Source organism: Leopardus geoffroyi, chromosome C3, assembly GCF_018350155.1.
Source record: "Leopardus geoffroyi isolate Oge1 chromosome C3, O.geoffroyi_Oge1_pat1.0, whole genome shotgun sequence".
NCBI classification, from domain to species: Eukaryota; Metazoa; Chordata; class Mammalia; order Carnivora; family Felidae; genus Leopardus; species Leopardus geoffroyi.
This window is the reverse complement of record NC_059338.1, coordinates 85,735,756-85,749,759: the sequence shown is the minus strand read 5'-3', so window position 1 is coordinate 85,749,759 and position 14,004 is coordinate 85,735,756. Positions and strand designations below refer to the sequence as shown.

The 14,004-nt window shown below is 44.1% G+C and overlaps 1 protein-coding gene across 2 annotated transcripts in view; it reads left to right on the top strand.

The window, feature by feature from the left end:
* The window catches only part of NSMCE2 (NSE2 (MMS21) homolog, SMC5-SMC6 complex SUMO ligase), a 216,977-nt gene that overhangs the window by 195,523 nt on the left and 7,450 nt on the right, over positions 1–14,004 (top strand). For both annotated transcript variants that reach the window (XM_045453702.1, XM_045453701.1), the window contains 2 exons: positions 11,175–11,275; positions 11,671–11,777. In XM_045453702.1, the coding sequence (XP_045309658.1) occupies positions 11,175–11,275; positions 11,671–11,777 (208 nt within the window). The remainder of the gene's footprint in view (positions 1–11,174; positions 11,276–11,670; positions 11,778–14,004) is intronic.

Sequence of the window (14,004 nt, the reverse complement as noted above, 5' to 3'; positions counted from 1 at the left end):
TTCCCAGAGGAAGGCAGTGGCCCTGGTGAAATGCTCTCCTGGGCTCCTCCGTTCCATACGTTCCTATGTGGCCCGGCCTAGATGCGTAGACCCTGCAGCCACTGTCAGTCCTGCTTCTGCTTCCCTGTCGTGCCCCCTCTTGTTACCTACCCTGGAACAAGTGAGCTGTCAGTGAGAAAGAGAGTCGGTCCCTCTTAACACTTTGGGTGTGGATAAGGAAAAGAGTCAGTGTTCCACGCTAAGCATATTGTCAAGTGCTATGAATGTCATGAAGGAGGAAGTTTTAAAAGTGTTATTTCTTCATGTTTACAGAATGAGCAAATGACTCAGATCTATTGTACACATTCACAAGAGCCATGCCCTAAGCTGATCCTGATTTTGAAGTCATGTGTCTTCCTTTGTATGTGGGGAAGGCTTGAAAGAGGGTGGAAAGTGAAGGGGGGCGTGCAGAGAGGAAGGAGGGCCTACAGACGAGGACTTGGTATGTAAGCTCTGGTGCCTTTCCCTGGGCTCTGTGGTATTGAAGATTTCCTACATCCCTTAGTTCCTGCCTTCCTGTCTTGTCTTCTCCTCTCCCCGCCCCCTCCTTCCCCTAGTCCATTCCTCTCCTCCTCTTCCTCTTCCTTCTTCTCTTTCTCCTTTTCTCTCCCCCTCTCTTTCATTTTACTTCTTCTTTCCACTTGGCAGATTTTTTTTTTTTTTGTATGTTTTCTGTTAGACTAACTTTAGACAAGGCCCCGAAAACCAAAACCAGATGTCCAGGAGGACCAGAGCAGAGCGTCTATGGATTCCTTACTGTTGGAAGTTGGGCTAACTCTGCCCTGACTGGCTCTGAGCACTGCACGCTGGGAGCTGAACCACCTTCCAGTGGCTTCGCTGACTTCGTTGTTGCTGACAGCCTTGTTAAGCCTCACCAGATTTGGACCCTCAGGCTCTGACCTTTTTAAATTTCTTCCATATCGAATGCACTTTGGGGATTGTTCCCCTTTCTTTCTTTTCTTCTTCTTTTTTTTAATATGACGACATTGTGCCATCATCAAAAAGAATTCTTAAGTGTATCAAAAAACAAATGTTGATACTCCTTATCATTATCATTTGTTTTGAGAAGCTTTACCAAAGTATGCTATTAGGGCAAACTTTATTCTGTTATTAAGGCCTCATTCTATTCTGGTATTTCATTATTCTGTCTGGAGCTCGAATGTGAGGGGCCATCAATGGGGGGAGAAGATAGTATATGAACTAACTTGTGACGTTTTGCCTTGGCGGGGAGCAGATTCGTTTGAAATACATTGTTAGGATACTACACCTAGAAACTACCAGGAACTGAAATGGTGTCTTAGTGCCCGTGTTACCCAAAGTTGAAACTTGGCAGTTTTAAAGTTGAGCAAGTATACATTTTAAAGTTCCTTTTTTTAATGTTATGATCTCTGGACTCGATTTCATAATGTGTTTCAGTTTGACAAGTCAAATAAACAAATCCATTCCATCCCTGCTGCTGTCATCCCTACTTACCTCATTCATACCACTTGGTCTCATGAAGAGTACTGGACATGGAAAGTGCAAGCTACATAATTATTCCTCAAAAATCTTCGATGTCTTCATTGATTCCTGCACCATCCGTTCACATATATAGTAGTTACATCGTGGGGACCCGATGGGCTGCAATATTTTGTCAGATTTTCTTTCAGCCTTTTTTTTCCTATGTACCCCTTTTAAAAATTAATTCGTGCTACGCACAGTTTTAACTTCATTGGTTTCCGCCTTGTAACATCAGTGTTTTCCGATGGTAAGGATTGTTGTGAATTACCATCAGATCTTGTGAGTGGTGATGCCATAGGTCACTTACACTTAGTCTGTCAGATAAGGAGAGCCCCCCGGTGTTTCTCTCTTACAAGAACTGCTGTACTTGTGCATGTATAGTCTGTCCTACCTGGGGAAATTCAACACACTTAAGATAATTTTCACATTTTCTTTTTTTTTTTTTTAATTTTTTTAATGTTTATTTATTTTTGACAGAGAGAGACAGACAGACAGACAGGGCATGAGTGGGGGAGGGGCAGAGAGAGAGGGAGACACAGAATCTGAAACAGGCTCCAGGCTCTGAGCTGTCAGCACAGAGCCCGACGCGGGGCTCGAACTCACGGACCGCGAGATCATGACCTGAGCTGGAGTCAGGCGCTCAACAGACCGAGCCCCCCAGGCGCCCCAATTTTCACATTTTCGATGACTGATAATTGTACTTTCCTGTGAACGTAGATGGTTTGGGGGCAAGAGAATAGAATCAGAATCAATCAAAAGACATACTGTGGAATAATTTACTTCTTGGAATAGGACCTCTCTCATCTTGCATTTTGGTAAAGAGCTTTTGCGCAGAAGTGGAGCAGAGACTATATGATAGAATGACACGGGGTGCAACATGGCTCCCTTCTGGACAATTAGTAATTAGATCAAGGACCAGGTTGTCGTCTCCCAAAATATGTGCCTTTAGGGGCCTCTGGGTGGCTCAGTTGGTTAAGCGTCCGACTTCAGCTCAGGTCATGATCTCACAGTCTGTGAGTTCGAGCCCCACATCGGGCTCTGTGCTGACAGCTCAGAGCCTGGAGCCTGCTTTGGATTCTGTGTCTCCCTCTCTCTGTTTCTGCCCCTCCCCTACTCATGCTCTGTCTCTCCCTGTCTCTCAAAAATGAATAAACGTTAAAAATTTAAAAAAAAATATTTGCCTTCAAAACAGTCTTCACCATTTTCATCTTACTGTCAATTTATGTCTAAGTGTAGTCAAAGCATTGTCTTGTTTCAGCAACTGGTCACTCAGTGAATACTTACTAAGTTCTTGCACCTTGCCTGACTCACTGAAAATAAGAAGACAAATAAGGCAGAGCTCCTTTCCTTCAAGAATTTAGTGTGGGAGGAAGATAGAGAAGTAAACAAATGATTACAGCATGTACAAAGACCCTTTGGGGGCTGAAGGAGAAATCAGTCTCTGCTTTGGGGCTTCACCGAGGAAGTACCTGAATCGTGTATTGAAGAGTGGTCAGGGATTGGTCAGGAGAGGGGCTCTCAGAGGTGCACAACAGCATGGCAAGTGTGGACGAACGGTGACCAGTTTGGGGTGCATATGGCGGATGGGACCAAGGTGGGGAGCAGTAGGACCCGAACATGCTCTGGGCCGGCTAATGAAGTCTTGTCGTGTGTAGGAGGCCGTGCTCTTAGAAAGACAAGTGCCTGGAGTAGGAGGACTAGAATGGGGAGAGACTGAGGCAGAGAGATGAATAAAGAATTTTTTGCAATATTCTACACAGGAAATGCTAGGGACTTGAATTAGGACAGCAGCAGTGAGAACAGAGAGGAGGAAAGAGCGTGAAGGTAGTTTAAAGACAGAGATTGGAAAGGGTATATGAAAAATCTCACATACTGTCTTGGGTACCTGCATGAGTGGTACTTACAACCCTCTAAAATAAGAATACATAAATGAGCCCACATGGGATTTCTCACCTTCTGATCTGTGCTGGCTTCTTCCTCTGCTATGGATCTACAGAATTGAGAGTTGTAGACCCTCTGAGTGCCGGCTAGTCAGAGTTTTCCTGTCATGTGTTGTATAGTTAAATTGCCCAGAACAAAGAAATAGAATGTGTGCATTGGATTTTCTGATTTCACTTGGTGACCTAGAGAAGATCGTTAAGCCTCATCCTCTAAGAAGTACTAAATGCAAGTACAGAGTCTGGGGAAGTTTTCGGTGTTTATTGGCTTGGAATGGATACTGTATGACCAGATCTTGACTGATTGGTTTTTGTTCCACCCATAGAAGGCACTGGGTTCTGTTATTTTAAAACCTTCATATTTTGACAATACTTAAATAAATGGAGGCAAATGACTCCATGATGTCAGCTGAGGACAAAGGGTATGTCTGAAACAACAATAGACAGTTAACAGGTATGTGGTAACGTGAAAGGGTCCATCTTGCTAAATGTGAGCTCATTTGGGGGTGCCTGGCTGGCTCATCAGAGAAGCATGAGACTCTTGATCTCGGGTCCTGAGTTCGAGCCCCACGTTGGGTGTAGAGATTACTTGAACTGAAAAAAATAAATAGGGACGCCCGGGTGGCTCCGTCAGTTAAGCATCAGACTTCGGCTCAGGTCGTGATCTCGCGGTCCGTGGGTTCGAGCCCCACATCAGGCTCTGTGCTGACCTCTCAGAGCCTGGAGCCTGCTTGGGATGCTGTCTCCCTCTCTGTCTGCCCCTCCCCCGCTCACACTCTGTGTGTGTGTGTGTCTCTCTCAAAAATAAGCATTAAAAAATATAATAAATAAATAAATATATTTTTTTTAAATGTCAGCTCATTTGGAAGAAATAATCCGAAACTCTTCGCTCAGTTTACTTTCAGGGTCTTGGGAGAGTGTGTCGAAAGAGCCATGGAAGTGAAAGCGGGCAGCAAATTGAAGATGTTGATAGTGCTGTGTCAGCTAACAACAAGTGGGCTCATTTAGACCTCACTCCGCCCTGGGGCATGGAAGGGCTTGTCCCATTTAGAATCCTGGGTTGGGCAGTCTTCTGGTTTCTCTTTGGGTGATTCCATAGCACATCATTTTTATATTTAATTGAGCATATATGTGGGCACACACCCCCTCCATGCTAGCTCTGTGGGAATGCTGAGTAACAATATGAACAATCATAACAGCGTTTATTGATCACCTGCTATTTGCCAGACACCATTCTAAGAACCTTTCATAGATTAACTCATTTATTCCTCATACAGCTCCATGAAGTAGATATGATTATTAGCTCCATTTGACAGCTGAGGGGATTGAAGCAAAGAAAGATAAAGTAACTTGCCCAAGAGCACCCAGCCGATAAAGTGTTGGAACCAGGATTCGAACCCAGGAAGGCTGTCTCCAGAGCCCATGTACCTAATTATAGTAGTTCCCTCTTGTTAAAACACCTCCCTAAAGAACCTGGCTCAGTCAGAACTTCTTTTCATTATTATTATTTAAAAAATGTTTGTAATGTTTTATTTACTTTTGAGAAAGAGAGCGTGAGCAGGGGACAGGCAGAGAGGTGGCGGGGGACAGAAGCCAAAGCAGGCTCTGCACTGACAGCAGCGAGCCCGACACAGGGCTCAAACTCACGAACTGTGAGATCATGACCTGAGCTGAAGTCCGCCACTCAACCGACTGAGCCACCCAGGCGCCCCTGGTCGTCACTTTCTCCTTGAGGCTCATCTTGGTTCCTCACCCCACCTTCAGAGATGGTGTAGGTCATTTGCATACTTTGTACAAAAACACATTTATTATTTCACATTTGTTATCATTACGTTCATTGCACAGGTGATTGAGTATTTGTAACCTTCTCCCCTAGCAGGCCCGATCTTCATACTCTGGCGTCTGGGTGGTCTTTGGCAAAGAGCGGGTGTTCCATAAACGCGACTTGTGTGGAGTTGGCTTGACTGGGACACACAGTGCTTGTCCTCAAGGAGCTTTCAGTGTACCTGGAAAAGAATTTCCGTCTGTAGGAAACAACTGAATAATGAAGAAGTTTAAGCTAAGGATACAGCACAGGCAACAGGTGTTTTCGGATTTCACAGAAGGAATCAGTTGGATTGACGGCTTCTCCAGCTACATAGAATCTACATGAGTAGACAGATCATAGCTGAGAAAAGGAAGAACACTAATCAGAATGCTGACCTGAGGTGGCTGTGAATGAAATGCTCCTGTTTAAGGGAGAGCAGAGTCGCACCAGCAAATATGCATAATCCTTACAAGACCGCTTTGCACTCTGTCTCTATCGTCCCATGTGACTGAGCCCCTGGAGGGCAAGGACTTTTTTGCCAATGGCAGGGATAGTAGCTGGCACATAGCAGTAAAAGTATGATAAGTTAACGTTTATTGGATCCTTATTACATTCTAGCCAGTGCCCTGATCGAATGGTACTAACTCAATCTCTGCTTATTGAAAATTCGTTTGTTGACTTTTGCCATCCTGTGAAGGTTAATGACATCTAGGGAATCTTTAATTATGTAGGCCCTCTCTGGACATGATCTTAATTCTGCAAAAGCTGCACAACACACAGCAGGGTCTGAGCCCGCGCCAGAGACTAGTGGAGACTAGGAATCGGCTTGTTTGGCGGCAGGCTGGCCCAGCATTCAGGACGGGCCACCAGTCTCTGGAAGAAAGAGATACAGTGGTGGACAACCAACAGCACAGTGGAGTGGACCTCAAAACGATACACGTGCCCTTAATTCCAAGCCAAAGGGACTGAGCCCGCTGACCTACTTCTTTTCCTACTTAAGAGTCTAAGATATGTTCACAGATGGGGCCGCTGGTAGACCCAGCGGTAGGTTACTTGGTAGGAGAAACAAGGCAGACATTGGCATAAACACATACTGCAGAAACTATGCAGTTGGAAACTCTGTAACTAGATAGCAGTAGCGTTTCAGACTGCAACTCCGTGTTCTTTTACACACTAGGGAGGCCCCCACATCTCCCCTGTACCAGCTCAGCCCGTCCAAATACGCTGTCTGGAATAGCAAGCAAAAGAAATCTGGACAGGCAATACGCATTTCGAGCAGACAGTAAATATTTGCGAAGTATTTTCTTCAGATGCTGCTAACTTGCAAGAGAAAAGTACTTTTAGAAAAATGTTCAGGCTTAATTGAAAAAGCACACAGTAATCAACTTTTTTTTCCCAGCTGGCATAAAACTGTCTTACTGGTAGCCAAATTTGGGATGCCTGAAGACAGACAAATGACTAATACCAGGGCTGTGTGTGGCCAGGACCAAATGTATTTTCTTACCACAAGACCATGTCTGGACTCTCCTTTATAATTACCACACGGCCTACTATAATTGTAAAACTTATATTTACTTCCTGCATTTGACATGTAATTCAGGGTCCCAGGCCGCACCCCGAGCCAGAGTGAAGTCCTCTCTGTTACTTGCTTAAAAGCTGTAAAACCATTATTGTGTGAGGGTGTGTGTGTGTGTGTGTGTGTGTGTGTGTGTGTGTTACTGTGTCTGTTAAATACATGAAGTACATTCTTGTGAAAAATATGCCCACTCTTGCCTTGTCAGATGAAGCACTTTAATCAGACGTTTATTGAACACCTACTCCTCCATGCCAAGGACACTTAGACTCTAGGAAACATCAGTGAACAAGACAACGAAGTCCCTGCTTTCCTGGAAGAGAACGGGGGTGGGGGGAGGGACATACCAGAAAGCAGTACTTTTTGGATACGTGCAGTGCATAGTCACAACTGTGTCATGTGCCAGAGCACGCTTGGGTGGCCTCTTTTAGCTCGGGACATTAGAGAAGGCCTCTCCAGAGAGATAACATTTAAATTGACATTTTAAAATGACAAGAAGGAGTAGGAAAAGCAAAGATCAGGAGAAGGAACATTCCAGTCAGGTTAGTGTATAGACCCAAAGATGGGAAAGAGTGTGGCATGTTCCAGAAACAGAGAAAAGACCAGTGTGAGTCAAGCGTGGTGGGTGAGAGGGAGACGGGTCAGGGAGGTTGGCTGTGAGCGCCACTCATAAGAAGCGTGCACGGGAGCATTGCGACCCTGGTCAAGGCGGAGATTCTAGGCAGGAGGCTACGGCAGAGGTCTGGGCGGGAGGCCATGGTGGTTTGGACTGGGATGTAGTAGAAATCGAGAGAAGGGGCTAGATTTAGATTTAGGGAGTGGAGTTTAGAACCAGTCAACAGAACTTGCCAATGGTTCAGATGTGAGGAACGAAGGAAAATGAGTCAGTAAGAATAATTCCAGTAGCATCTAGAAGGATGATGGCTGACTGGGGCAGGCCGAAGACAGGGCTGCTTAGCTCCTCACTCCCCGTCAGAACTAACCATGAACCCACATCTAGGGGTTCAACAGTGTGCCCTCCCTACCCCCTAACTTTACATCACTAGGGAATATTCATAGACTTTTGGAATTCCTCGATTGTTGACTTAATTACTACCTCAAGTATTTCCACAGCTTCTGTTTCCTTTTCATGTTCATTTTATGACATCCGAAGAAGTCACATTCAAGTTACTACCTCATACCTGGACACATCCCTGCTGAGTACTCTGTCAAAAGTGTTAGGGGCGCCTGGGTGGCTCAGTTGATTAAGCATCCGACTCTTGATTTCAGCTCAGGTCATGATCTCACAGTTTGTGAGTTTGAGCCCTATGTCAGGCTCTGCGTTAAAAAAAAAAAAAAAAAAAAAAAATGTTTTTTTTAAGTTTTATCTTTGGATCAGCGAAATTAGTGTGACTGATATTTATTGCCAGATGTGACCTTTTGTTAGCACATTGTAGATCCCGACATTAATATCACTTTCTATAAATAAAGATTTCGGGTGAGGAAATGTTCTATCTCAAGAGAAGTTTAGCTCTTGAGAATCTTTCTCTTTTTAGACTCTCGGGCCGTGGGCTATTACTCACCGCATGGCATTCTTCCTCAGTCTTACTTTTGTTACCTTCTTTCGTGATCACGGATGTTGATAGCCACCTACAGTTTCTGAGTTCCCCACTCAGCCTTCCTTAGTGGTCGGCATTGCATTTGAGTTGTGCTTTCTTGCTTCCTCTACCTTTTGAAATTTAAAAATAGAAAATAGAAAACAAACCCACAGTCTTTCACATTGGCTGAATTCTGTTATTCATCTCACAGATTTTCTGATGAATTCCACAGTATAACATATACGGTCAGAAATCCGTTGTCAGTTCGGAATGAGCCCTGTAAGAAATGGACAAAGAGGGGCTTTAATTTTGACTACCCAGCATATAATCAGAAATTGGCAGTAGCTGCCCACAGGAGGAGGCTTTGGAGAGTGAATTAAAGAGACAGAATGTTCTTAGCTCTGCTTCTAGACTTTTCTTCTCCTCCAACTTTCCTGAGCCATTGTGAGCAATCACTGGGTTGAGAAAGGACTCCTGTAGGAGTCTAACTCCTGCTCCGTGAATACCAGCAGGTCCTGGGAGACCCAAAAACCCTTCATTGGCCCCATCCCACATCACGGCAAACATACGAAAGTAGGGCAGCCTCCACATTAAATATAATTTTATTGCTGACAAAATTTTTAAAAAAGATTTTCATGGTTTTGCTTTGGAAATAGGTTGGTCACAAGTGGCTTATTATTGTCTATTTATCAGAAATTATTTTAGCATACTTGGGAATTACGAAGTTAAAACCTAAATCCAGCCTGCGTATTGCTTCCAAATGAAATATTTTTGATTGCCAAGTCAGCAATTAACGAAGTTAACCTAACATTACATTTTGTAGACCTTTATCATTTATTAATTCAGCTTTGTAGTTAGCCTGTTGTGAAGCCAACAAATAGTTTTCAAGGTCTCAGACATTTTTACAGCCCTTGAAAAGTTAGAAGGCCCCGGGCTCCGTACGGTTAAAAATGCTCTGCCCGGGAAGTCCTAAGCTCTGAGGTCTCCACTCTTGTCTTCCTCAAGGAATGAGAGCTGCTTTCAGGGACATTTCTCTAGGAAAGTACAAGCTGGTGTATAAATAACAGTAGTCTCCTAAAACAAGGTGAAACCCCTACAAAACAAAACAAAAAAAAAAACCAGTAACTAGAGGCAGAATCCCTGGGTGGCAGCCATTAGTTCACTGGGTGACCTTGAACAAGCACTCTGTGGCCCTTTTCCTGCCCCCAGTAGTACTTTTCTGGACAGACACTCCATCTGGCAGAGGTAGGAGGCTAGGGCCATCCGTTCTAGGAACTGAACGATGTGCAGGACCATCCTAACCTGAGACAAGGGTTTCCCTCACACCGTGAAAACAAAGCAATTTTCAATGTCGATGTTATTTTGCCAGAATGAAGAAGGAAGGGAAGGAAGAAGAGAGTAAGGACAGGAAAGGGAGCAGGGGTGTGGGGGGCAGGGGAGGAGGAAGGAAGGCACCATCAACACTTGTGTTTAAAGAGCTATTGATATTTGATGTTTGTGCAAAATGACGTCTCCCTTCTCCAGAAAGAAAAGCTTTCACATGAGAGACTTAGTCTCATTATCCTGTTCAGAAGCCATCCAACAGCTCAGTGAGGGGCAAACGTGACGAAATGAACAGAACATAGATTTCAGAATCAAATAAGCTATCCGAAGGCAGCCCTACCAGGCATGTGTTCAGCAGTTGTCAAAGTGTGGGCCAGGGACTCCTAGGGTTCTCTGAGAGCTTTCTGGGTACCCATGAGGTCAAAACTGTCTTCATACTAATACTAAGATGTCACTTGTCTTTTTCACTATCTTTCCGTAAGTGTATTTTTCCAGAGGCTACACAACGTGATATCACGACAGACTAGATGCATACACACATATCAAAGGCTAACTATCTTGTCTTAAGCCAAACAGTAAAGATATTTTCAAAAATGTAAAAACAATGCCACCTTTTATCTCTAACCCTTTTTTGTTGTTGTTCCGGAAAATGTAATTACTTAAGTTGTGTTTGCTTAAGTAATCTCTACACCCAACGTGAGGCTCAAACTTATGACCCCAAAATCAAGAGTCACATGCTCCCCCCCCAACTGAGCCAGCCAGCCGCCCCTGGAGTTGCTTTTTGTTTTAATGAATTAATAAATGCATATTTTTTAAACCCTCAGTCTTAATATCTACTATGGCAAATATTGATAACTATAACCCCAAAGAAATTTTGGGGGGTCCTCGATAATTTCTAAAAGTATAAAAGTGTTCTAAGACCAAAAGGTTTGAGAACCCCTGAGCTACCTAGCAGTAGTAACCATTTATTATTGAGTGTCTCCTTGTGCCAGGGGCTGTACAAAGCATACTACATTCTTCGCCTCTTTAATCTTTTCACCAGAGCCATAAAGTAAAGGCTTTCAAAAAAGATCTTGCCAGCCCAAGGTCCCTCAGCTGGAAGTGCAAGGGATAACCAGGTCCTTCTGACTCCAAAGCCACACTCTTGATTACTGGACAGTACTCCCTCAGAAATTAATTCTCTGTCGTTTTGAAAAAGCTATTTCACTGCTCTCAATCTGTTTCCTGATCAAACATGGGCAGAATCCTACCTACCCTGCAGGATTCTTTCAAGAGCAAAAGAGTTAACGTGCATCCAAGTGCCCAGCAAGGTTCCCAGCAGACACTGGGAAACAGTTAACCTCCTTCCTTCCGTTCCTTCCTGTCCTTGGCACACTGTTAGACCAACGAGGCTCAGCGACTTCCCTTTTTCCCTCTAGATGGTCTTCAAGCCGACAGAGAGGTTGATGGAACAGAAGGAGTTGATGAAGATATGATTGTGACCCAGAGCCAGACCAACTTCATCTGCCCCATTACACAGGTACCGTCTCCTCCTCCTTCCCAAAAAGACAAAGAGGCAAAAGACTCCTGTTTGCTTTTTAACTTGATCTTACATCCAGGGTAAGGAGGGACGAAAGGAGAGTGATGAGGTCCAAGAGGATAGGTCCAAGACTTTTCAGGCAACCATGCCCTGAGGGATCAAGGAAGAAATTCTTGACCCATAGGCCAACTGACATCGGAGCCATGCACGGTCTCCCTGCCTTTTCCTCTGTGGCCATCGGCCCTAACAATTATCTAAAGCCATGAGATGGGGAGCTTAAACATAGGAAGCCCCAAGATGAGGAAAAAACAGTGCCAAATAATTCGGTGACTTGGAGAAGTTACTGGAAGTGGCTCATTATCATTCCTAAAAGCTGAATGTCTCCTTGATTGCAGGTGGAAATGAAGAAACCGGTGAAAAATAAAGTGTGTGGCCACACCTATGAAGAGGAAGCCATTGTTCGCATGATTGAGTCCAAGCACAGGCGGAAGAAAAAGGCCTGGTGAGTCGATGCAGGAAGGGAAGTGAGCCTTCCCAGTGGTGGTCAGTCAGAGGTGGTATGCTCACGCTAGAGGAAAAGATACTTAAATGTTCCCCCCCGCTAAAGCCCATTCACCTCCCTCAGAGTATAAACATGGAAGCTGGCTTTCTGGAAAAACAATACATGACGGAAAAATTAGTAGTCTGTTCAGGAAGAAGCTAAAGAAATTTCAGCCACACCTTCGAAACAGGAGAGAAAGGACTCCGGTGGCATGTTCATCATTAAATAATAGGAATTTTTATGAAATTGTGCTATAGCCTGAAAAAAAAAAACAAAGGAGAACTCTGATACTGAAAGATTTCTTTTTCACATTCCGTGTATACTCACCCAAGAAAGAATGGCAGTTTGGGGGGGGGGGGTTGTTTGTTTGTTTGTTTGTTTGTTTGTTTTGCATCCTGCAGTACAGGTAATTTGTTTAAAATGTTCTGAGATAAGATTTGTATCCAGAGGTCTGATCAAGATTTAATTGTCAGGGAAAACCTTTCGCATCTTTAATTACTTAAATAGCTTCCCAAAAGGTTCAAGTGAATTTTGGGGTCACTTCCGTGAGAATTTTTTTCTTAATTGGAATATTTGGAGAATCTTCGTCTTACACCTGTTTTATATATATTTCTACCCCCCACCTGCACATTCCTACCCCTCTGGCGCTCAACCTGGGAGGACCATGGCTGTGTTCCTGTGACAGTATGGAATCCTGAGTTGGCCCAACTAGCTATAATTCAGTTTGGCATTTCTTGTGCTCTTATCACAGGTTTGTCCTAGGAATGGAATTGCAGGTGTGACCAGGTCTCGGTGGACTTTTGATAACAGTCACTTTGAAGTGTAGCTCCCTTCTCCATCACCCAGAAATTTGCTGGTCCAGACCCAGAATTGGAATTCCCCACCACTCCTCCTGTGGGTGTGGACTCAGAGATAGGGTATTTGAGACTGTACATAATCTTGATGGTCACTAAGTCAAGTCATTTACCCTATTTACTCTAGAAGAATGGCCTACCGGTTGCAAAATTGAGAGCATTCGAGTACATTTTTGAGTCCCAGTCGAGACGTTGTATTTCCCTAGTCAACCTTCCAGATTCCCTGTGAATATAATTTCCTTTTGCTTCTGAAGGTCTGAGCCTTCCCTTTCTGCTGACTTTTTTTCTGTGTTCATTCTCGGAAAAACAAACTGTTAGTTTGTTAAAATGATAATTGCTAAGAACAGATATTCCCAGATAGTCCCATTTCACAGCTCGTCTGTCTTAAAGTTTGTGATCTTCTCCCCGAGTCAGATGCGGGAAGGGCGGGCACTGGTAGCAACGTGCGTTTCTCATGAGCCTCTGGATGGGGATAGTGACTACAAGACCCGGCTCACATTTAAATGGATCTTCTTAATTACCTATTTGACTTTCTAATATCCTTTAGCTTTTTTTTCTCTTTCGAGGTATACATGCTACTTGAGCACTTGAGTAACATTTGTCATTTAGAAAAGTTTCTTTTTTCTGTCATACCTCTCTATAACTTAGGGCAAATTCTGCAGATTCTCATAGCTTAATAATAACAGTTAAATCCAAGTGGAAGGAATGCGGGAGAGTTACAGAGAAGGTACTGTTTTGACTGGGCCTTGAAAAAATGAGAAGGATTTCAATTTTGTGTTTTAATTTATTTTTGAGAGAGAGAGTGTGAGCAGGGGAGGGGCAGAGAGAGGGTGGGGACAGAGGATCCAAAGCAGGCCCAGCGCAGGGCTCGAAGTGTGAGATCGTGAGCTGAGCCAAAGTCAGATGCTCAACCGACTGAGCCACCCAAGCGCCTCAAATGAGAAGGACGTCGGACAGTGGCGAAGAGTCCTTCTAGCCAAGAGGCCTGCCCCGTTCAGAGCCTGTTCTCCTTGGTGATCAGAAGGAGCGGTTGTAGTTACTGTATGTTAGAGGGAAAAGTAGAAGGATGCCGTGGACAATAACACTGAGGAGAGTGGTATAAGGATTCCCTTAGAGGCGTCAAAGGTTGGGATTTCATTAGTTTCCTCGTCTATAAATTGGTGGTAATAGTTGTAATGGCCTCACGGGTATGTTTGAAATTTGAGGAAGATCTGTGTGAAGTACTTGAAAGCCCCTGGTCCACGGCAAGACTCGGAAGACACCATCACCGCCACCACTATCCTTGTTGCCATTATTCTAGAGGCACAAGGCAACATTGCAGGGTTTTGAGGGAA